The sequence below is a fragment of the Trachemys scripta genome, chromosome 1 (genome assembly GCF_013100865.1).
Source record: "Trachemys scripta elegans isolate TJP31775 chromosome 1, CAS_Tse_1.0, whole genome shotgun sequence".
Classification (NCBI taxonomy): Eukaryota; Metazoa; Chordata; order Testudines; family Emydidae; genus Trachemys; species Trachemys scripta.
The window spans coordinates 153135244-153158124 of record NC_048298.1 but is presented as its reverse complement, the minus strand read 5'-3'; the positions used below and the strand labels follow the sequence as shown (position 1 = coordinate 153158124).

Below are 22881 nucleotides of genomic sequence, written 5' to 3'. Positions count from 1 at the left end.
AGAGCTCCAGCATGGACAGAACGGGAGGTACGGGATCTGCTCGCCATATGGGGAGGTGAATCAGTGCTAGCTGAACTCCGTAGCAGTAAACGAAATGACAAAATATTAGAAAAGGTCTCAAAGGCCATGAAGAATAGAGACCATAACAGGGACGCACAGCAGTGCCGCATGAAAATTAAGGAGCTAAGGGAAGCCTACCACAAAGCCAGAGAGGCAAACGGAAGGTCCGGGGCAGAGCCGCAAACATGCTGCTTCTACGCGAAGCTGCATGCGATGCTAGAGGGTGCAGCCACCACTACCCCAACCGTGTGCTTTGACTCTGTCAATGGAGAAACACGCAACAGGGAAGCGGGTTCGTGGTACGAGGAAGATGATGATGAAGACAATGAAGAGCGCTCACAGCAAGGAAGCGGAGAAAGCGGTTTCCCCAACAGCCAGGATATGTTTATCACCCTGGACCTGGAACCAGTAACCCCGGAACTCACCCAAGGCGTGCTCCCAGACCTTGAGGGCACACAAGGGACCTCTGGTGAGCGTACCTTTGTAAATATTACACATGGTTTAAAAGCAAGCGTGTTTAATGATTAATGATTAATTTGCCCTGGCAATCACAGCCAGTACAGCTATTGGAAAAGTCTGTTAATGTGTATGGGGATGGAGCGGAAATCCTCCAGGGACATCTCCAGAAAGCTCTCCTTCATCTACTCCCAAAGCCTTTGCAAATGGTTTCTGGGAAGGGCTGCCTTATCCCGTCAGCCATAGTAGGACACTTTACCATGCCAGGCCAGTAGTACGTAGTCTGGAATCATTGCATAACAAAGCATGGCAGTGTATGGTACCGGTGTTTGCTGGCATGCAGACAACATCCATTCCTTATCTCTCTTTGTTATCCTCAGGAGAGTGATATCATTCACGGTCACCTGGTTGAAATGGGGTGATTTTATTAAGGGATATTACTGAGTAAGGTCTGTGCATTGCTATAATCTGATGTAGCAGTACTTTGCTAGCTCTGTCACGTGAAGAAAGAAGTGAGTAGAGACACATTGCTTCATTGCTACCTATGCGGGGGGTGAGGATCTAAGTCAATTAGCATGTTCTTTTAAAGCTTCCCAAATATTTGTAACTAATACAAGTGGAGGAGGAGCAAAGATGTTAATGACGAAGACCTTCCACTGAGGAACTGTTCTTAATATGGATTGATGTTGTTTGGCTAGCGTGTGTAAAAGGGAAGGAAATTGAAGAGCCAATGAAAAACATGCTTAATTAAGTGTGAAAGGTACTGTCCTTGTTAACGACATGACAAGATCCGGTAAAGAGCTTAGCTAGCCAGATTAAAACTAAAAAATTGTCTCCTCAATCCATCTGCTAACTCCAAGGAGCTTGCTTTCAGCACCTTTTGTTATTTCTGAAATGAAGTGGAATACTGTACTTCCTTTGCCAAGAAAATAATCTCCGAGACATTTTGGCTGACTTTTGTTGTGGTTTAATAATAATAATCCTTTTGTCAAAGACAATTACATGTGACGTCAGTAAATTTTCGAGAGGGGAAGGCAACTGACTGTATGTTAAAAAGGGATTTTTTCCCCCCTTGCCTTTGTTTTTTAGCCAAAATAAATATGCTGAACTTTCCTTGGAAAATCCATCTGGGTGTCTTGATTTTTGTGTTGATTGAAGGGGATCTTCACGTATTTACAGGTAACAACTCTTATCTTCATTCTCATGTCCTTGTTTTCAATGGTTTAATGATAGCACTATATGAACATGAAAACAGCTCTTTAGTTTAACTAAAGTATGAAAATATGGAGAACTACATGTGACCAGGTTCTGCTCTGTAATAACAGTGTAAATCGGAAGTAATTCCATTGTCTTCCATGGAGTTACTCTAGATTTACATTGTGGTAACTGAGTAGATGTAGCTACAGACTGTTACGTTTTGATATGTGACCCTTTCCAGGTTTTGACTGGCATGAAATACCAATGAAAGCATTTTTTATTTGTTGCTTTTTCTTAATAACTTACAATGGAAGGTCTTAATATCGGAGATCCTGCAGTTTTGCATAGATGTTTAAGATGTTGTTGTACTTTAGAAAGAATAGGGGTTTACCCCCGTGAACCTAGCCAACATTTTCTTTTCTTTCTCGTGGTTGTGCACCATCTGGTTGTGGCTTTCCACCCCAGAGGAGGCTAAATTTTGGTGGGTATGTACAGCATATGGGGCTTACTCCTACATACATTGAAATAAAAAGCAAAGTTCCTGTTAACTTTAATGGTGCAGAATCAGGGCCGTGGTTTTAACAGCACTTTGGATTGAAAGTACTCTTATCTATCACCCCTATTCCTGTAGTGAATGCTTCTGATACCTTATTATTCTTCCTCTACCTCACTTTGCTAACGATATTCCCCTGGACTTGTAGAATTGTATAGTTTTGGGTCATCTGACTATATGATACAGAACTTTGCTGACTGTGGTTACCACTAGACAGGTCTCTTCCAACCCCACACCCCCCATGAGGTTGTGGGCTTTTTGTGTTTTTCTTTGTTTACTGTGCCATGTGTTGATGAACTACCTGGAGGAAGGAGATATAATGGCTGACTGTTGATATGCTTCACAATTCAATCCAGAGATATGAAGATCAAACAAGATTTGTGTAGAAAGGGAGCATGCAATAGAGAGCACATCTCAACCCCTTAGCTTAATTGTTCTCTTTCCTTATTTAGACTCTGAATCAGCAAGCCTTTAAGCACACGTCAGTTTTCTCAGAGGGGTAGTTCCGCTGACTTCAATGGGCCAACTCGTGTGTGTGTGTGTGTGTGTGTGTGTGTGTGTATATATATATATATATATATATATATAAGGTTAAACATGTGCATTGGTGTTTGCAGGATCAGGGTGATAGTGCTGATAGTTCATTATCAAGATGCTGCAAAGAAGTTAAAATTATTTAAAATAAAGACAGGTCCAGCCAGCCATCGTCAGGACAGAATATTTGGGGTAGATGACTTGTAGTGTGTCAGAAAACCACTGGGCATAAAAAGTTGCCAGCGCTAGCGGTAGCTTTTTTGAGGACGCCTACTTATTTGGAACTAGATTTAGACCTTAACTGGCAACATGAGAGAGGCCAAGGACAGAATGGGCTGTAAAGATCGAACTCCCCCATACCTGGTCTCTCCTGGTGAGGAGTGAAGGTTTTTGGAGCAGCAATGCAGGGGAGGCTTTTGCTGCTATGGCCTATGCTGTTGCCTGTGCTGTGTGTAAATGGAGTACTTGAGTTTCCATGGTGGTCAATATAGCACTTTCCACAATGCCAGCACTAAATTCACATTTAAATACAAATTCGTAAGCAGTTTTTCAGTTGAGACCACTCCCTCAGGAGGTAAAACCCTGGGCTTACCTTGATTGAAACTTTTGCCAAGTGATCATGTGAAACCAATTGCACGATGAACCAAACAAATGAAAATTCAGCTAGAAGGTATACATTCCCTTGATAACATGGTAAATTCAGAGTTGCTGGGGAAATCACAAACACCTTTCCTATGATAAATACAGCTCATTCTCTGCTACCTTGCCCACTTGCACCAGTGCATCTGAGAGGAGAATTGGGCCCTTTTAAAATGACTAATGAAAAACCAAATCCCTTTTGGCCAAATTCTATGGTTCTTAATCAAAACTCCCACTGATTTCAACTTGAGGTTTGGACTGGAGGATATCAACTATAACCGTACTGCCCAGAAATCCAGGGCAGTGGTGTTGGGATATATAGAATGGTGTAACTCTGTCAGCTGAGTCTTGCATATGGTTTAATTTTACAGCAGAAACTTACTCCGCTGCAGAGGAAATCAAAGGTAAGGATGCTAGACCAACAACTCAACCCAATGGCTGGCAATTAGTAAACCCTTCCCTGTCTCCTGAGTCAAGACAACGTACTGAATTCACAGGAAAGGAACACCTCAACAGGCGCGTGTTGTTTCGAAGGAAGAGGTCCATCCTGTTTCCTAGTGGAGTTAAAATTTGTCCAGATGAAACTGGTGAGCAGGCCATTGCCAACCATCTGAAATACTTCAAACTCCGAGGTAAGTGAGCGCAGGGAAGCTGACACAGTGCTCTATAGCAGTGTTACGGTAAGTAAGGATGCAACCATTGCATGTTTAATAGATAATTGATTTTAAAAAGTGTGGTATTTGTTATAAACATTAATACTTATCATACAAAGAGGCCCTAGGTTAAGTACATTACCTAAGAAATTTTGCTTTTGTTCCTTGCTAACTCATAATAATTACATATGAGTTAACAACCCTGGCTAGCCACACTTGGCGTGGCGATCTCTCAGTCCTCGCAATCAAAGCTCCTCCATAATAACCAAGACAACTATACCAGTGTGACTTCCTATGTGAACATCCTTATTCCAGAATAGGAGAGGCTTTTTCAATTAAATTAATGTTGCTTTGAAAGGGGTTTAAACTTAACTGGAAAAAAACAGACACTTTTTTCTGGATAAGGGTCCATATGGGAAGTTATAACAGTATAACTGGTATTACTTACCCATGTAGGGAAAGTTAGGTTCCTAAGTTACGTAGGCCTGGTCTACACTCTGGGAAATTAGGTTAGTATAGCTATATGTCACTCAGGGTGTGAAAAATCCATTCCCTTGAGCGACACAGTTAAACTAAGCTAACCCCTGGCGAATTCCCCCAGCGACCTAGCTCCTGCCTCTCAGGAAGTGGAAAACTCAAACTGACAGGAGAATCCTTCCTGTCTGTGTAGATAGTATCTTGACTTAAAATGCTACCGTGGTGCAGCTGCAGCACTTCACTGTAGACAAGGCCATAGACATTTCTGGAAATTCTGTCCTAAGTGACTTGCCTAAGTCACACACAGTCTGTGGCAGAAGAGGCATTGGATCCTGGGTCTCCCCAGTCTCAGGCTAGCTCTCTAACCACTGGACCATTCTTTTTTCTATGCTCAACAGTCTCACACCCCTACCCCCTCTCAATTTTTGAAGTAGTAGCCAGATGAAGGACTTCCTGTAGTGTAGCCCTATTGGAATCAGAATCCCTCTCACAGAGTCAGTAGTGGTGCTAGTCTGTAATGTAAACTCTCTCTCAATAAAATTCCTGAGGTCTAAATGTGTGCTAAACTTCCAGCACGAAAAAAAAACAGCACTGGAAGCGTTGGAACAATGATGGGATGACTTCTGCAGCATAAATTAAATACTCTGTCCATTCAGATTCATGATACGGCATTGCCAATATAAGCAAATTAGACTGGATCCTGTCAGGTTCCTGTTATTTAAATCTAGGTCTAAAATGACAGTTGTCCCCCTTTAAGAAGGGACTGTCAAGAGGTATGTGGAAGCTGTCTGGGAAGCTCTCTTTTCATTCTTCACCTTAGCTCCCTCTCCTCTTGCATTGCTGCCATCTGATCCATTGATTTTTCTCTGTTTCTGCATAGCACTCTCTCTCCAGTTGCTAAGTATACAACTGGGAATTATCAATTCATAGCGACCATTTCAGAAGTCATAGCCACTGAATACTTCATGTTTTCTTTTATAGCTAAGCTCATCTGAGCCCAACACGAGCCTCACATGTCAACTAAAGACAGCTTTACTGGCTTCTGGGAGGTTGTGAGAGCTGCTGAGGTTGCCTCTGCTTGAAGTAGATGCTGCCTCTTGGGTGTTTTTGTTATAGGCTGCAAGCTGAGTGCTCATCTCTTGTGACTAGATCACTCCATGGAGATTTTTAAACAGAACTTCCCCATTACTTTTTATGGGGAAATTCTACTTATAAACCAGATGTGGCACCTGGTGTTAGACCTCCTGTAATTCACATAGAGAACAACACAAGAGGTACTAAAAATATATGATGAAACATGAAAAATTCACAGTGAAACTGAATGGGGCATGTAGAAAATCAGTATTCTCTACACTTAATTATGTCTGCATTTTCAAATCTATTATTATTAGCAGTCTAGTAATACCGAGAGGTCCATCTAAGATTACAGGCATCGTTGTACTGTGCTGTACCACTCCATAGTAAGAGACCAAGGAGCTGACAGTCTAAAAAGGAAGGATGCACAGCGTGGGAGAGGAAAGCGAGGTTCAGGGAGGAAGTGACTTGTTCAGGGTCATCCTAGCAGGTCAGTGGCAGAGCCAGAAATACATGCCAGGTCTTCTGCGTCTCATTCCAGTGCCATAGTCACTCTAATCACATACCTAAATCGCAAAACAACCCACTACTTGGAATAGAGTTAGCATTTTTTTACTTTCATTAGCAGCACTATCTGACCAATCTTGGGTTCTCATTGCCTCTACACTCCTTAGTATGTTATACCCCTCTTGCTCTTTGTAGTGATAGTCATAAAGAGACTTTTTTTAAAAAAAGAGTATCTACAGGTGGAAGCCAGTCTATCCAGACATTTATATCATACAGTTAATATATATACAGTTAATCACTGTAATATCTGAACATGTAACAGAAGAGTTAGGTTCATGGATACCTATGAATACCTGTAGAGTTGATATGAATACAGTTTGGGTTTGATCCTGCCAAGTGCTGAGCTTCTAGACAGGGTTAAATTGGTGTTTGTGAACTCTAAATGCAACAGGTGCTGACATGGGAGTTAAAGGCACTTGGCATATCACAGGATCAGGCCCTATGTGAGTATATGGGTGGGATTATTAGCACATGCTCTTTTAAGATTAACTTCTTTGCTGCTGCGGAAAGTAGTTTGCAAACAAATTATTATTTAAAGGTCACAGTGTCCACTGGGCAGCACTGAGACGCACCTTGACAAGATTGACTTGATGGAAGCCTAAGAGTGTAGAAGTTCTAATCATGAATGCACTGTGAAACATATTGAAAATAATGTTAGTGCTTATCGTTCAGGGGATTGGTAATGAAAGCCCAGGTTAGTGCTAACTGAAAATTGTTGCCATCTGTTGGATGTTGCATGGTTTCTCTCCACTTCTTCACAAAACTCACCGCAACCAGCACAAATGGGCAGTTCTGTTGGCCAGTCTCAGTAGAGAGGCCAAGCATTGGATCAGCCAAATTGAACTACCCTCCCAGCAGGAGGTGTAAATGGAGTTAGGGTGAAGGCAGCATGGGGAAACTTGCTCTGCTATGCCCTGTGCTGTACCTGCACAGCGGGTAAATATAAGAGTCTGGTTGCTACCACTGTCAGCCTGGCACCATTCACCAGTACCAAATGCTTTCTCTCTTTGGGATGTCTGAGCTTAAGCACTGTGATGGTGGCTGCCTTTCCTATGCAGGCTCCAAAGTTCCTTGTGCATTCTTCTCCCACATAGGGCCATACACAATCTGGCTCTGTATGCTCGTATACATTTCAGAGTTTATTCCTTAGGACAAAAGCACTTCTCTTAATGTGAACTTTCAGATGGCCGGAGTGGTATACATTCTTCCTATCAGGTCTGTGTTGGCCAGCCTGTACTTAAAATACATGATCTAAAAATACTGATCACAGAAGAAGGAATTAGTCAATGTATTGGGTGTAACAGTTAATAATGAAGGAGTTGGAGGTGATTTTCAATACTTGAGAAAGAAAAGTATTTCTTAGGGGAATGAATCCTAGGGATTTTATTCATATTTATGGCCAATGGCTTTGGTTATTCCAGAGGTGGGACTGAGCCATCCACATTTAGGTGTGGATCAAGATTCTGACCCTCTTCTTCCTAAATGGGGTGGGGGATAGCTCAGTGGTTTGAGCATTGGCCTGCTAAACCCAGGGTTATGAGTTCAATCCTTTGAAGGGGCCACTTAAGGATCTGAGGCAAAATCAGTACTTAGTCCTGCTAGTGAAGGCAGGGGGCTGGACTTGATGACCTTTCAAGGTCCCTTCCAGTTCTAGAAGAAAGGATATCTCCATTTATTTATTTATTTATTTAATGTATTTAAATTTGGGTTGGTTCAGATCCAAAGTTATTTGGGATTGGTGCTATAAAATTTGGATCACAGTTTGGATTTTGAAAAACCTTCTCCCCTGAAAGTTTGGGATGATCAAGTTTTGATTCAGGACTATCTCTTATTAAAATAAAAGGATTTTAATGATGAAATGGTTTCCGTAATAATTATTAGTATTGAACCACAAAAATAAAACAAAGTGTCTGTTTGATTGAAAGACCTTAACAGAGAGGCTGAAGTTTCAACTTGTTACTCAAACCTTAACTAAAGGTGAACAGAAGTAGCTTTAAAAACAAAACAAAATTAATCAACTTTATTGAGTGGCCAAAGCTGATAAAAGGCATTTTAATTAAACAAAGGGGCTAATTTAATAAATCAGTGCATCATTTTCTCTGCTTAGCACTTTTCTGCATTGTTTCCAGCCAAGCAAATTTTCATGCCTGGTTTAATACACAGACAACACATTCTGGGCTTTGTGATGGAAGCAGTGGTTCAGCCTCTCCTTCATCTGAGATCTTAGGTGTTAGCATGTGCAGCTAAAAAGCTCCATTTTCTCCAGAGAGATTTTTCTCTCTGTACTGCAGTGCTGTATGGAGGTGGGTTGTGTGCTGTTTAAAGACTTAGTGCTGCTGTTGTTGTGAATTCTATCTTTAATTGTTTCCGTGTGCTGTCTAAAGGTTGCCGTGTTCAACCCCATATGCATTTCAACAGCAGAGGAAGGGATCTGTGTGTGTGCATATACATATATTATAATCTGTTTGGCAAGTGTTAATGAAACCTTTGGATGAGAAGTACCTTAGAAGGGTCAATCATTCTTTTTATTACTATGACCCTGAGTCTCACAACCTTACAGACTGAGCCATGCAGTTCCGCAGAAGCAACAAGAGAAGCTATTGACATCCTGCTGCTTCAGAAAAGACTATCCTGCCTGATTCAGAACTCCTAGTCAACCGTACACGATTCAACTCTTAAGAAGCACTAATGGGATTAAATGGGGATAAAACTCCAGCACTGCCCACTTACACAAATGACCAGCAAGCTACCCCACCCCCTACTAGGTGTCCAATACTGTCATATGTTGTCCCTCCTGTTAACCTCACAAATCCCTTCATATCAAGTGAGATGTAATAGGCTAAATGACTCTTTCTCTTCAGAACGCTAAATGCTAAAACCAGAGCCAAAACCACAGTTCCTTGGGAATTAGTGCGTCCCATACGGATGGGTAAGGGGCATGTTACGGGCAAAGTTTCAACATAGGATTTCAGACAGAGGAACTCATGGAAGTCTTAAATGGTTATTTTCAAAAGAACAGTGCAGCCTGCAGGGAAGGGAATTTTAAACAAAGACTTTTTTCCCCTCCAAAAGATTTGGCCATGTCAGTGCACTCTCAAACTGGATGTAAAACTAGGCTGACCAGATAGCAAGTGTCAAAAATCAAGACAGGAGGTGCGGGGTAATAGGTGCCTATGTGAGAAAAAGACCCAAAAATCGGGACTGTCCCTATAAAATCAGGACATCTGGTCACCCTATGTAAAACTTCAGTGGAGATAGTAACACTTAACCGCCTTTGTTAGGGGCTTAGAATTCTACAGGTGAAACATACTGTAAAAATGCTAAGTATTATTCACATACGCACAGTGTTGTAAGCATCAGGTTTGAAACACCTGCACTCCTTCACCCCAGGTTAGAATCCTGGCAGTTTCAGTTTCCTCCTTTCACAATAGATCAGTTGAGTTTCACATAGTTTTACTGTGTATAGGACTTTCTGATACAACCTTTAAAACCAAGGCCCTGTCGGCTCTGCGTGGGCATTAAGAGCCCATGGAACTTTTATTCATTAGAGTGTGAGTTTGCACCAGTGTCCTGAGCAAAAATTCCTGCTTGTGCCTTTAGTACAGCGAACTGGTTGCTCCCCTTATAGTTGGGCTGTAGTTCAGTGGTGCATTAAATGATTTTTGAAGCACTCCTTGTGGATGAAAGATGCTATGTAAATGTAAGACCTCCATTTTGAGAGAGAGGATGGGACGGCTATCTGATTTGCATTCCTGGCTCTGCCACTGATTTGCTGTGTGATTTACTAGAGTCACACATCCTCTCAGTACCTCAGTTTCCCCATCTGTAAAATAGGGAGAGTAATACTTCCTTAGCAGTATTGTGTAAGGCTTTAGTCATTAAGGTTTGTAAAGTGCTTTGAGTTCTTTAAATGAAGGGTGCTATAGAAGTGCAAAGTATTATTATTTTAATATGTTCTCTCTTTCAAGAGTTCTGAATCACCATCACCAGGTATGGATGGAAGTCATTTCCAGTAGAAGCTTCCCTTTCCACCCACATACAACTTCTAGCCTCTTTTTTTAACTGCCTTGAAAGACTGGTCTTGATTTAGTGATGGTTTTTAATCAGTATCATCTGCTAGGGATTAAGGGGGGTTGATCAGAAATCCTGTCTCCTCCATGGGCTGATCCCGCAAACACCACCAGGTATAATCCCATACAAGTCCAGTAAATGTTTTTCCAGGGCAAGGGCTAATGAAGACTGCAGGATCTAGCCAGATGGGTGAGCTCTTTCCGTTTGTGTTGAGGGCTAGCATTTGTACTCAAATGGTTTCTGGCAGCGTCACTGCATCTGAAGCTGTGTCAGCATTTCTGTTGATACCATGGTTTTTCAGGGATTCACAACTCGCTTGCAGAACTTCATTCCTGACTAAACTTTTCATTCATGGCCTTGGTGTATGAGCAGACTTCTTTCTTTATTTTACTTCACATTTTAAATCTGGCTTGGCAACTGGAGTTCAACTAAGAAGTTCAGCCATCTGAGCTGCTTTTTGCATTCAAATCTATAAAATGGCTTTGATTTCAACAATGAACTTCGATATGAATGATGGCATAATATTGTCCCAGAAAGTCTTGAGAATGTGGATGGAAAGGAGGAAGCTTGGGGATAAGGCACAGGACTGTGATTTGCAGTGCGTTCGGTACCCAGCTCTGCCACAGACTTCTTGTGGGACCTGGGGCAAGTCACTGAATCTCTCCGAGCCTCAGTTCCCCTTCTGTAAAATGGGGATGATAGCACTTCCCTAGCTCACGGTGGTGGTGTGAGGATAAATACATTAATGTTTATGAGTTGCTCAGATACTCTGATAACGTAGGCCATACAGTATCCTAGGTAGATGGAACATACAGGAAGAGGACAATATCAAATGGTTGTGATGCTGCATTTTGCAGAGAGATTGCAATGCGTGAGTGGTGGCTGCTTTTCATAAAGGATTAAATTCGGAGAGGTGCTCAGCATATGCAGTTTCCATTGATTTCACTGGGAATTTGCAGAAGCTTGGCACCTGTTAGGATTTAGTTCAAGATTTGTACAGGGTATGCAGTGTCCAGAAGGAGTGGGAGGGGGAGTGAACTCTTTTGTAAACGTAAAGAAATTAAAACAGAATGCTCTGCTAATGTGTACTAGATTGATACCTTTTCTAACCATCTGGGTTCACCCTACCTCAGATCTTCTCTGTCTGGCCCTAAGTGAACAAGAAGAGAAGCCTTCCTCATTAAGTGTTAATTTAAACACTTAAAGAGGAAAGCTTCCCTTCGTTATGGTCCTCTGATTGAGTAAGCGAATTTCTGCCTTGGTTTGGAAGCCTAGAGCAATGTTTCTCAATGACTGGACCATGGACCAACGCAGGTCCCTGAGATCTCCCTGACACAGTTTAGGAAGGCAGCAAGCCGGTCCCTGGTATCAAAAAGGCTGAGAAACACTGACTCCTGTTATCTTCTTTCATTGTGTTCCTCCGTTCAGTTTACAGTTGGGTCAGTGGTGTTTGAGTGGCAGTTAACATCTTCCTGTTGAAGGCCTGCATTAATTCAATTGCTTGATCACGACCCTGGTTTGCTTTGCACCAAATTCTTCCCTAGGATATGCATGGGCAACTCCCACTGAAGCCATCTGGAGTTGGGCTTGCACATGTGACGGCAGAATGTGGCCCTGGGTACAGAGCGATAAGTGAGACAAAACCTTTGGTAAGGCTATATGTACACTAGCACTTTTGTTGGTAAAGCTCTTGTTGGTCAGGGGTGTGATTGACATAAGTTATACCAACAGAAGCATTGGTGTGGACAGCACTATGTTGGTGGGAGACACTCTCCTGGCAACATAGCTACCGCCGCTCATTGTGGGTGGTTTCATTATGCTGACAGGAGAGGTCTCTCACGCCACAGAGAGCGGCTACACAGGAGACCTTACAGCGGCGCAGCTGTAGCGGTATAGCTGTACCAGTGTAAGGTCTCTAGTGTAAACATGGCCTAAGTGAGTTATCAGTTTTTATTGGAAACTGACGGCACAGTGGGATCATGAGGCTCAGGAAGCAAGATGAAGTCGTGGGACCTGACTAAACAGTGCATGATGCTTGTTGACTAACGTGTGTCTCTTCAAGGCCACCTGACAGCTGAAAGCTGAATAACCAGGCATTATGTTCCTGTTTGTGGAAGGGAATTGCTATGCATGGCTTTGAAAATATAGCTCAGAATGGCTTTTGTCTTGATAGCTTTGAAGGACCCCAAAGTGGAGACCCAGGGTCAGACTGAGGAAAAAAAGATAGAGAAGCAAGGAGCCTCCCCACCTTATATCCCTGTGCAAGGGTCAGTCATAGTTGACGTGGGGAAGTAACCTACCCAAAGGAGGTGAGGGAAGAGCCTCTCTGCCTTCCCTCCAGTATGGGCTATGGCCATTTAAAGGATGGAAAGTATGGGTGTTCTTTCGGAACACTGGCCTGTTCAGGAAGCTGCAAGCAGGGACTTTCTTCCTGGACCAGAAGATCACCGTAGGGGAAGTCGAAATGCCCATTGTGATCCTGGGAGACCCTGCCTACTCTTTAATGCCATGGCTTATGAAGCCATACACGGGGCAACTTGACAGCAGCAAGGAGTGGTTCAACAACAGGTTGAGAAAGTGCAGAATGACTGTTGAGTGTGCATTTGGCGTTTAAAGGCCTGCTGGTGCTGCCTCTATGGGAAGCTGGACCTGGCCGATGACAATATTCCTATACTTATAGCCGCGTGCTGTACACTCCATAATATTTGGGAAGGGAAGGGTGAAAGCTTCACTCAGGGCTGGACCGCAGAGGCTCAGCACCTGGAGGCTGAGTTTGAACAGCCAGAGACCAGGGCTATTAGAGGGGCGCAGCGCAGGGACATAAGGATCAGGGATGCCCTGAGGCAGCAATTTGAAGCTGAAAGCCACTAATATTTGTTGCTGTGCTCGGGAGTGCAGTGCTTGTAATGCTAGGAGGTGATTAGTGCAGATGATGCAATAGGTGGGTTTAACATACTTGTATGTTGCTTTGCAGGGCTCTTTTTGCTTTCAATTAATAGAATAAAGATTGCTTTCAAACCAACACAGTTCTTTTATTAAACGATAATAACCGGAGGAGAGAATCATACCCAAAAAGCATCACCAGTGAGGAGGATAGGGGAAGGAAAGATCCCAGGAGGAGGTGGTGTCCCAGGATGGCTGAAGATTTGTGTATGTCCAGGGATCATACCCAGCTTTCTCCTTTGGAGTACAATGCAGTGGGTGCTGTACTTCAGCAGGGCCAGATTGCAGAGGGACGGGTGTTGAGTGCAGTGGGTAGTGAGAGTCCACACTGTTGGACTGTGAAGGGGGAGGAGTGGAATGCCGCAAGTATAGACTGGAGCCAGGAGGTTGATAAGAGTGTGTTGGCGGTGTCTGGGGAGAGCATGGGAAAGAGTTGTGCAACAGCGGGTGCAGGGGAGGGTGGGCGCAGAGCTGCTCGGTTTGAAGAGCTAGTATTGCCTGGAGCGTGTCCGCTTGGCGCTCCATAATGTTTAAGAGCCGTTCCATGGCTTCATTCTGGCGTGCCACATTCTCCTTTCGGGTCCTCGTCTCGCAGTCCTGCCACTCCTTCAATTCTTGTTTCTTGGCGGCGGAGTGCATCATAACATCACGCAGAAAGTCCTCCTTGGTTCTTCTTGGCTGCTTTCTAATTCTGCACAGCCATTCAGCTGCCAGTAACAAAGAGGAAGGCTTGGCTCCCAAGGTCATATCTGTGAAGTTTAAATGCAACATTTTACAGAAGCAGTATTGTTTGCAACACAAAGAACACTGATTCAGTGTTTTAAAACACAGCCACTCTTCACATACATGTCACTAACTGGCTGACCCCAGGCAAGCACGTAAGAGCCACAAGACTCCCAAAATGGTTAGTAGCTGCAGAGGCAGGGTAAATCACTCTTCCTGGACCCTGCTGTACACTGGGCACGTGGCTCTTGGGGAGAACCAGCACTATAGGGGGAGCCTGATAATCATTCCTGTCCCCACACTTTCCACAGGATGTGATCATTATGGAAGATATCTTGCCGCTGAGGGTGAGCAGGGAATCAAGGGAGGGTCTTCTCCAAGACTGTGGCTTCTGCCCTGACCCTTATGCCGTCACCTGTGTGCAGCAATGGTGCCCCACCACCACCACTGTGATGGCACAGTGGCATGGGAAAGTTACCATTAATGGGGCAAGAAACAAAGCAGCTCTGCCGAAGAACCTGTGGCAACGGATTGCCCAGTATCTCCACAAGGGTTTCCTGGAGATCTCTGAGGGAGACTCCCATGAAGTGAGGGAGTCAATCAACAGCCTGTTCCATCACTCACACTAGGCATGCAGTGGGAGACAAGCCTGCTTTCTGCAACCCTCCTGCCCCCAACAACTCGCTTCAGCAATTCCCAAAATCAAATCCACTTACCAGGGGCCTCCTCTCCTGTTTGCACTTCGCCAACATCCAACAGCTGTGACTGGCTAGCCTCCTCTGAGTCATCCTCTGCCTCTGGGTCTCCCTCCACATCCTCGTCCAAGATTTCCTCCTCTTGGCTCAGTCCACTCTCGACTGGCATGCTAGCCACCGAAGTATCCACAGTGGTCTTCGCAGTGGAGGTGGGGTCACCACTGAGTATCGCGTCCAGCTCTTTGTAGAACCGGCAGCATGTGGGCACAGCACTGGAGCGGTGGTTTGCCTCCCGTGCCTTGTGGTAGGCGTTCTGTAGCTCCTTCGCTTAGACCCTGCACTGCAGTGTATCCCAGTCATAGCTCTTTCTGTCATGCATCATGAAATTTGTCCAGAGGTATCATAATTCCTACGGCTGGAGCGCAGCTGTGACTGCACTGCCTCCTCTCCCCGAATGCTGATGAGATCCAGCAGTTCGGCATTGCTCCAAGCGGGGGATCGCCTGGTGCGTGGAGCAGGCGTCACCACCTGGAAAGATGCACTGAGACCAATGCACGTGTCACCAAGCAAACAGGAAGGGGACTTGCAAAATTCCAAAGGAATGTGTGGGGTGGGGATGAAGGTTGGTCACCTGAGGGCAGGGCAGTAGAGTTCAAACTGATGACCAGAGAGGTGAGAACAGGCATTGTGGGACACCTCCTGGAGGCCAGTCACAGCGCTGTAATCAACCTGGGTGTCTACACTGGCACCACAGCGCTGTAGCCCCGGCGCAGAAAGCTCTGTGCCTTCGTTGAGGTGGTTTTTTTTAAAGTGCTGCAACTGCACAGTTTCTGCCCACTAAGTGGCTTGGCAGTGTGTACACCTCAGGAGTTACAACGCAGAAAACTGCCTTACTACACAGAAACTTGGCAGTGTAGACAGGGCCCAAGTCTTTTGCTTTAAAGTTGGGTTTTTAATTATGAAGACTGTTGGCCATATCGTTATCTTTTCCTAAACTCCTGTTTTCCTTTTTTGGTCTCCTACCTCATTTGCTTTTATCACCTTCGAATTTGAAAAGGGTAGTTTTTTTAGGTTTTATTGTATTTTAATTTGTTTTCATTAAGTTGTGCAGTGTATAGAATACTTAAGGCGAGGGAAAGGCAGAAGGGAGGGATACTTATACATAAAAATGATTTTGTACTTTTTGGTGGGAGGGGCAAGGGGCATGGCCTTGGGCAGGGGCGAGGCAGGGGGCAGGGCCTTGGGAGTCCAGTTACCAGGAATTAGAAAGTAGCACCTTATTTTGCAATTTGACCCATTTAAATAAATAGGGGAATTCGCAGAATAAGGTACTACTCAGTGGGAATGTGGTTGGCAGAATGACTAGTTTGTTTAGTTTGGCAGTCAGCACATGCAGTCGTAGTGTTCGAATGAACACCAATGGAAATCACAGTACAAATGTGTCCAATACTTTTATCCCTCCCCAAATCCACAGGGTCACATGAGTGAATTCTCATCAGACTATTTAGGAGCCAGAAATAATTTCTTGTCAACAGAGGTTCGGCTTCTTAATAGTGTCAGCAATGTGAGGCTCTGGTCTGCTTCATTAGATAAGTATTAGTTAATGTATTTCAAATCAAGATATGCAATAGCGTTTTTCAACAACAGGCTAAATTCCCCCCCCCCCCCCCCAGTTATCCCCATATATCATTGATTTCATTGGAGGTGACTAGGTGTAAATGAGGGGAGAATTTGACTCCCCATCTCTTTCCCTCCTCCACGGAAAAAATGTGACCATATTTTTCCAGCTAAGTTTGGTTAATGGCATCAGAACCCACAGATGGCGCAGCACCTGTGAGATTGGGATTCAGGGTTGGTGGGGGGGATGACTAATTCTAATTGAAAGGAGACACAACAAATCCCTAATCTAACAGGAGCTGATTGGGAGCAAATGTCCATGCTGCAGCAGCTTGTAGTAGTCAGGGGAAATACTGTTGATCAAATTAATTTTAAAAATGAGATTAAACATATTTAAAACTGTTAAAGAAAACTGCCTGGGATTATTACCGCTAGTTATTACTTGCATCTGGGCAGCCAGTACTTGGTCTGTTGCTGTTTGAAAACCTTGTGGGGTCAGCCAGAGCCTCTGCAAAGATTTGCAAGAGATGTGTGTCTGCACTTCAACTTCCGTCTGTTTCATGTCACAATTACAGCCTGTTGGAAAACTCGTCCTAATCATTTGGAATGGGAGTAGGATAGATACTACACAGCATTGGATACCTGGGAGGGCCCTATACTCCACTATAGGATACGAATAACTCCCAATGAAATCAATTAGAGTTACTTCTATCCTGTGGTATTAGAATAGTGTTCCGGATTTGAGGCTGATCTCAGGCCTTTCCTAAACCCTCACATCTGAGAGAGAGCGGGAGGAAACATTGCAGAGGTTAGTGGTGATGGTTTGAACTATGTTAGTGCCCAGAGGTCCCAGTCAGGATCCAGGCCCCATGATGGTCTTTGCCTACCAAAGAGTTTGCTATCTAAGAAGGCAAGTGACACACACAATCAAATACATACATTTTTCAAAAAATATATGTACATTTGCCACTTTTACTTATGAATAGATAAAATTAAGTGCCACTTCTCTCAATTTGCCCTTCAACTTAAGCAAAAATTGACTGATTTTTGCATAGACATCACAACAGATATGAGGCAGTCTTCAGTAGTCATTACCCAGTTTTTATAGTGCTTTACAGACCAAAGTAATCAACCTGGAAGCTGGTAAGATTTCAGTGCAACTACACCTCTACCTTGCTATAACGCTGTCCTCGGGAGCCAAAAAATCTTACCGTGTTATAGGTGAAACCGTGTTATATTGAACTTGCTTTGATCCGCCGGAGTGCGCAGCCCCGCCCCCCTGGAGCACTGCTTTACCGCGTTATATCCAAATTTGTGTTATATTGGGGTAGAGGTGTACCAGAAAATTGGTATATACTTCATGCAGCTAACACTGCATATACAGTATATACAGTACTTTATTTTGCACTAGCTGTAGCTTCTGAGCGATCTCCAAAACTACTACTCTGTAGAGTGTACTGCAACAATCCAGCTTGGCAGTCACAAAGATCTGGATAACTGGCAAGCTCCACATCAGAGAGAAATACTTAGAAGTGCCTTACCAGACAGCAACAGAAAAAAGTGTTCTTGCCTACCAGTGCCATCTGGGACTCCATGATCAGTCAGGTGTCCAAGAGCACCATTAAATTGTGAAACAGTTTCATAAAGTTATAATTTATAAGCCCAGTACATCCAGGAAATGCCCATTCCTTGAATGTATGGAGAGACATAATGTGCATATAAAAATTTCCCAACAGTATCTCTGAAAGACACCAGACTTTTTAAATTCTTAGTTAAACCAGTGCAATGTGTTTAACCGAAAGAGCATCTGACACCCAGAGGTAATCGTAATCAAGTTTTGGATCTTGGCAGCACAGAGAGGGTTTTTTTTTTTTTTTTTTTAAGCTGCTTGAAGAAAATGACTTAAGAAATATTCAAGGTCAGTTCCCTATAGGGTCTGGCTGAGTATGTCAGACTTTCCCTGAAAGCAAAGCATTCCTCTGCCAAACTACTGTATATAGCTGGCGGAGGAAAATCCCATAAATCTCTCTCCTCCATTTATCCTGGGTCAAAGAGAGGTTCTTGCATGAGCATTATGTGACCAACTGCTCTGACTGGAAAACAGAGAGAGATTAGAGCATGAACAGTACAGGAAGAGAATTTAACCTTGTGGTCACAAACCTTTTCAGCTTACAGCTCAGAGTCAGCCCTTTGGAAATATATAGATACAGTAATGTTAGAATAGCTCTTTATTTTTTTTAAGCACATCACATTTTCATCTCATGATTCTAGCCCTAATTTTCAGTAGCCATTAACACAATGATAGCTTCCAATATTTATTTTAAGTCAGTCACACAATTGCCTTCAAAGGAATTGTATTGAGAATTGAACATCTAGAAACTTTTTCAGTACAAACTAATTATAATACTGGTAAATTTAAATGCTGGCTGCACTTTACCTTTGGTACCACAATCCTGCAGTTAACGTGTATCTTCTGTGTAGGTGCTCACTTTTTAAAATTAGGAGCACAGTGTACAAGGGATAACTTTACCCACAGTTGAAATGCAGCTACTTCTGGGGTGCAGCATGGCAGCTGTTTAGCAGAACAATAGTTTATAGGTGAGAAAATGCAGATGAAAGGTGAAGGTAGAATGTAATTATCCCAGTAGGAATTTGGATAGGACATTGGGGTTAACGTATTATTGGGAAAAGAGATATGGAGTCTTTCACGACTTCAAGTGACCTGAACCTCTGTTGTACTAGTACTTAAATGGCTTACATTACCATAGTATGAGAGTTCCTCACAACCTCTAATGTATGATACTCACAACACCCCTGTGAAGTAGGGAAGTGCCATTGTGTCCATTTCACAGATGGGGAACTGAGGACTAGAGAGACGAAGTAAGTTGCCCAAGTCACACAGGAAAACTGTGGAGATAAGGGAATTGAGTCCGGGTCCCCTGAGTCCCAAATTAGCACCCAAACCACTGGATCATCCTTTCTCCCTTCTCTTGTCCAGTACGCATTGCCTCCAGCAACAAAGTGCCACCCACTAAACCATGCCTGCTCATTCTTTTAGAAATGGACCAATTTTTAATTTTCTGCAGAATTTTTTCTATTGAAAGTTTTTTTTTTCCACTTTTAAATTTGCCATTGTTTTTGGAATTTGGATTTTTGGTGCGGGGGGGGGGGGGGAGAATTCTGCCATGACACTAAACTACCAATCAAAATTGGTGATGCAAAAACTGAAAGGCAAAAATGCAAAATAATTAACCAAGCTAACTTTTTCATCAATCATTTCCACTGAATTACTTTTTTACAAAATTGTTCAAATATTCATTTTTGATAGGGCTTGTTTTCAAAGGAAAATGTCCACCAGCTTTTCTGAAAAGGTATCATTCTTTCTGGAACTTTGGAAGGGAAAATACGTCATGGGAGTGACTGTGTGACACTGCATGTTTTGGGAATATGACAATTTGCTTCACGTTCTACCTCTTTACTTAAAGAGGCCCTAAAGCATGTGAGATGCAGTGTTGTCTATTCTTGAGAAACTTGGTGTTTTTCTGAAAGCCCCACTGGCTCCTGAAGTCATGTGAATACATGCAAATCTCAGCTTTAATTTAAGTTTCTAGCTCTCTTGGTTGCAGTGAAAGCTTGCAAATGTGAACCTTAGTGTTTCAAAATCCAGAAGGCAAATAAATGATTTTTTTAAGCCAATGTAATGGTTTCTGGGGTCTAACTCTTGATTTTCGAATACTTGGAGTTGGCAATACTGGAGATGTTTATATTTTCCAGAACACAGCATGTCAATGTGACTTTTATTTTAGATTAAGGAGAACAGCAAGCAAAGTAAGAACAAATATAAAGTCTCTATTAGGGAGGCAACAATGTGTGTCTTTTAATACATAAGATCTTCTATTCTGAATCCCCTTCAAAGGGGATTCATACAGGCAGACAGATGTCATAAATATTATTCGGAAAATAGAACTATAGCTATCCACACCCACACCCTCCACCTTGTATTTATATTGTGTATTTCTGCTTCTCTAGTGTGCCAGGAAGCAGTCTGGGAGGTCTTCAAGACATTCTGGGATAGACTTCCAGCACGTGAAGAATATCAGTACTGGATGAGTTTGTGTGAGGAAGGAACTATGAGCATATTTGAAATGGGCACAAACTTCAGTCAGTCTGAAGAGCACCAGAGCCTGATTAAGAAGGTAAGTGCATTAGGATGGGGTCTGGTTACCAAATCAGGAAACCAGTACGGATTGTTATGCTCCAGTGTGCGACTTCAAATGACAATGAAAAAGATGGATTTTTTTTAAAAGTACATGTCTGAATTTTGTGGTGCCTGGATTATTAATGTAGAGGTACTGTGTTATGAAAATAAGGCACTATGCTCCCTTGAGGCAGAGCAAAACATTATGATGCAGAGGCTGTTGCTTTAATGAGTACCTCAGTGCCATTCACTGCAATGACCTGGCTAGTGTGTATGTGGGACCATTGCCTTCTTCTGGATGGAATCAGACTTGTTCAGCTGCGTATCATAGGCTGTCTACAGCTAATAGAGGTTTTATTTCAGCTCAAATGATAGGCACCTGGGGCTTCAGAGCAGGAGCCTCAGTTGAATTCTTGCTCTTACCAAGCTGAACAGCACAATGACAACACTGACATTCCGGTCACCACGTATTTGCTACACAGACATGCACGTGCGCATGATTTGCAAATGTGTGTGTTTGTAGACATTAGACTCAATATCCTGCCTAGAAAGTCTGTGGCCTTGTCTACATGGAGAGTTTACACAGATTTAACTAAGGGGTGTGACTATTAACCACTTCAGCTAAACTGGTGCAAACCCCTGTGTGAACACTCGTTATTTTGGTTTAAACCATGTTTATTTTATCTGAAATCAGTTTGGCACAGCTTTAAACTAACCTGAAATAAGCTAAACTGGCATGTCATCCCAAGGGTTTGCACTGGTTTAACTAAGCCATTGCAAGTTTGTATGTATACAACATCCGTCTCTGTAACAATATTTGTTTAAAATGGTTTTGCAGTCCAGGCACATATTTCTTATTTGAAGGGAGTTGATGGTGGAATGTAAGAGGCCATTTTTCTTTAAGACAATAGTTTTTCATTAATGATGAAGGCTGTTCTAAGATGTATGGTGGATTCTATGATCTTTTTAAAGCCAAAAATCTCCATTACTTTTGAAGATTGGAGATTTGTGTGTGCTAATGAGTAAGTTCATGGTTGGGTAGACTTTGAGGAAGCTTAGGAACACAAGCCTATAGGATGTTTAATGTATTGGTTAGTGTGTATGTGTTCCTCTGCTGGTCAGAATATGAGACTGGCTCAAGTATTTGTCATGGTCACTTGCTAGTGACTGACCCATAGGAGATGTAAGCCTGAACTGCACTACAGCTAATGGTGCTTCTATCTGTGCTCATGTGTTGGTTTTTGTAGGTGGATGCTGGCAAAGTCCTGTTGTTAACCTTCATAAACATCTAAGAAATTTGGTAGTGTTGCAGTATTCCTTGGAAAAGTCTGCAACTAGATAATGAATGAAGTTTTAATGGAAAATTTTAAGGGAGTTAGTTTTTTATTTACATTTTGAGTGTATTGTTGAGCTACCTAAAGTATTACAGTGATATGGGCGGTGGAGAGTTGAAGGTTGTTGTCTTCTAGCCTTTACATATAAAGGCAGGCACATTCTGATGCATCTTAATGCCCAATGTTGCTTCAATGTTTTGGATAGATTATTAAATATTACATGTGAAATCATTAAAGAATGAAGCGCTTTAAGTCCAGCAATTAATTTAGGTTGAATTTTTTGTTGCCCATTCTCCTATACAAGGATGATTCTCTCTCTCTCTCTCTCTCTCTCATGTGCATGCACTCACACAGTGTTTCTGTTCCCATTGCTGCCTTCTACCACTTACTTCTGAGCTCTTGGACTACTTTGCTCCACTCTGAAATTTCCACATGGCTCCTCACTGCCTCCTACCTTCCCAATACATCCAAATGCCTCCCCCTGAGCATTTGATCTAGAAATCATTGGGATAAAATAAACATGGAACCCTACCCTACCATTTTCAATCGGTTTTCAGAGAATGCATGCATTTTAAGGTAGCTCTGAGGACTTTAGTCTGCATAGACACATGCTTTATGATTCTCTTTATTTTCAAGAACATTTTTCCTCCTAATTGTTCCCCCCCGCACTCCAAAGCCTATTGAAGTCAATGGGAGTTTTTCTATTCATCTCAAAGGGCTTTTGATCAGGTTTATATTGCACACCACATGTCAGATTCTCAGATAGTTTAAATCTGCATAGTTCCATTGAAGTCAACAGAGCTATACAGACTTACACCAGGTCTGGATCTGGCCCTAATTTGTCAACTGATTTTCCCAAGATCGCTATTGTGTTCTTTAGTGGCACTTTCTGTATTTGACTGTGCCACCACACAGCTCAATAAATACACAATTCAGTGTGCTGAAAACTGGCTTCCTGTCAGATTTTGTTTCTCTGGAGCTCCATGCCACTACTTATAGAGCCTGCAAAATTTTAAATGTCGTCTTTTCCTCTTCTTCCTCCTCCTCTAAATTTTCATAGAATTATAAAAATTGGAAATGGAATAAATTT

The 22881-nt window shown here is 42.8% G+C and overlaps 1 protein-coding gene across 1 annotated transcript in view; it reads left to right on the top strand.

Annotated features, from left to right (window-relative positions):
- Positions 1–1296: 1296 nt before the first annotated feature.
- IMPG2 (interphotoreceptor matrix proteoglycan 2) overlaps positions 1297–22881 on the top strand; it is an 87721-nt gene continuing 66136 nt past the window's right edge. Inside the window, exons 1-3 of the mRNA XM_034767931.1 lie at positions 1297–1309; positions 3811–4071; positions 20289–20455. Of these exons, the coding sequence (XP_034623822.1) occupies positions 1297–1309; positions 3811–4071; positions 20289–20455 (441 nt within the window). The remainder of the gene's footprint in view (positions 1310–3810; positions 4072–20288; positions 20456–22881) is intronic.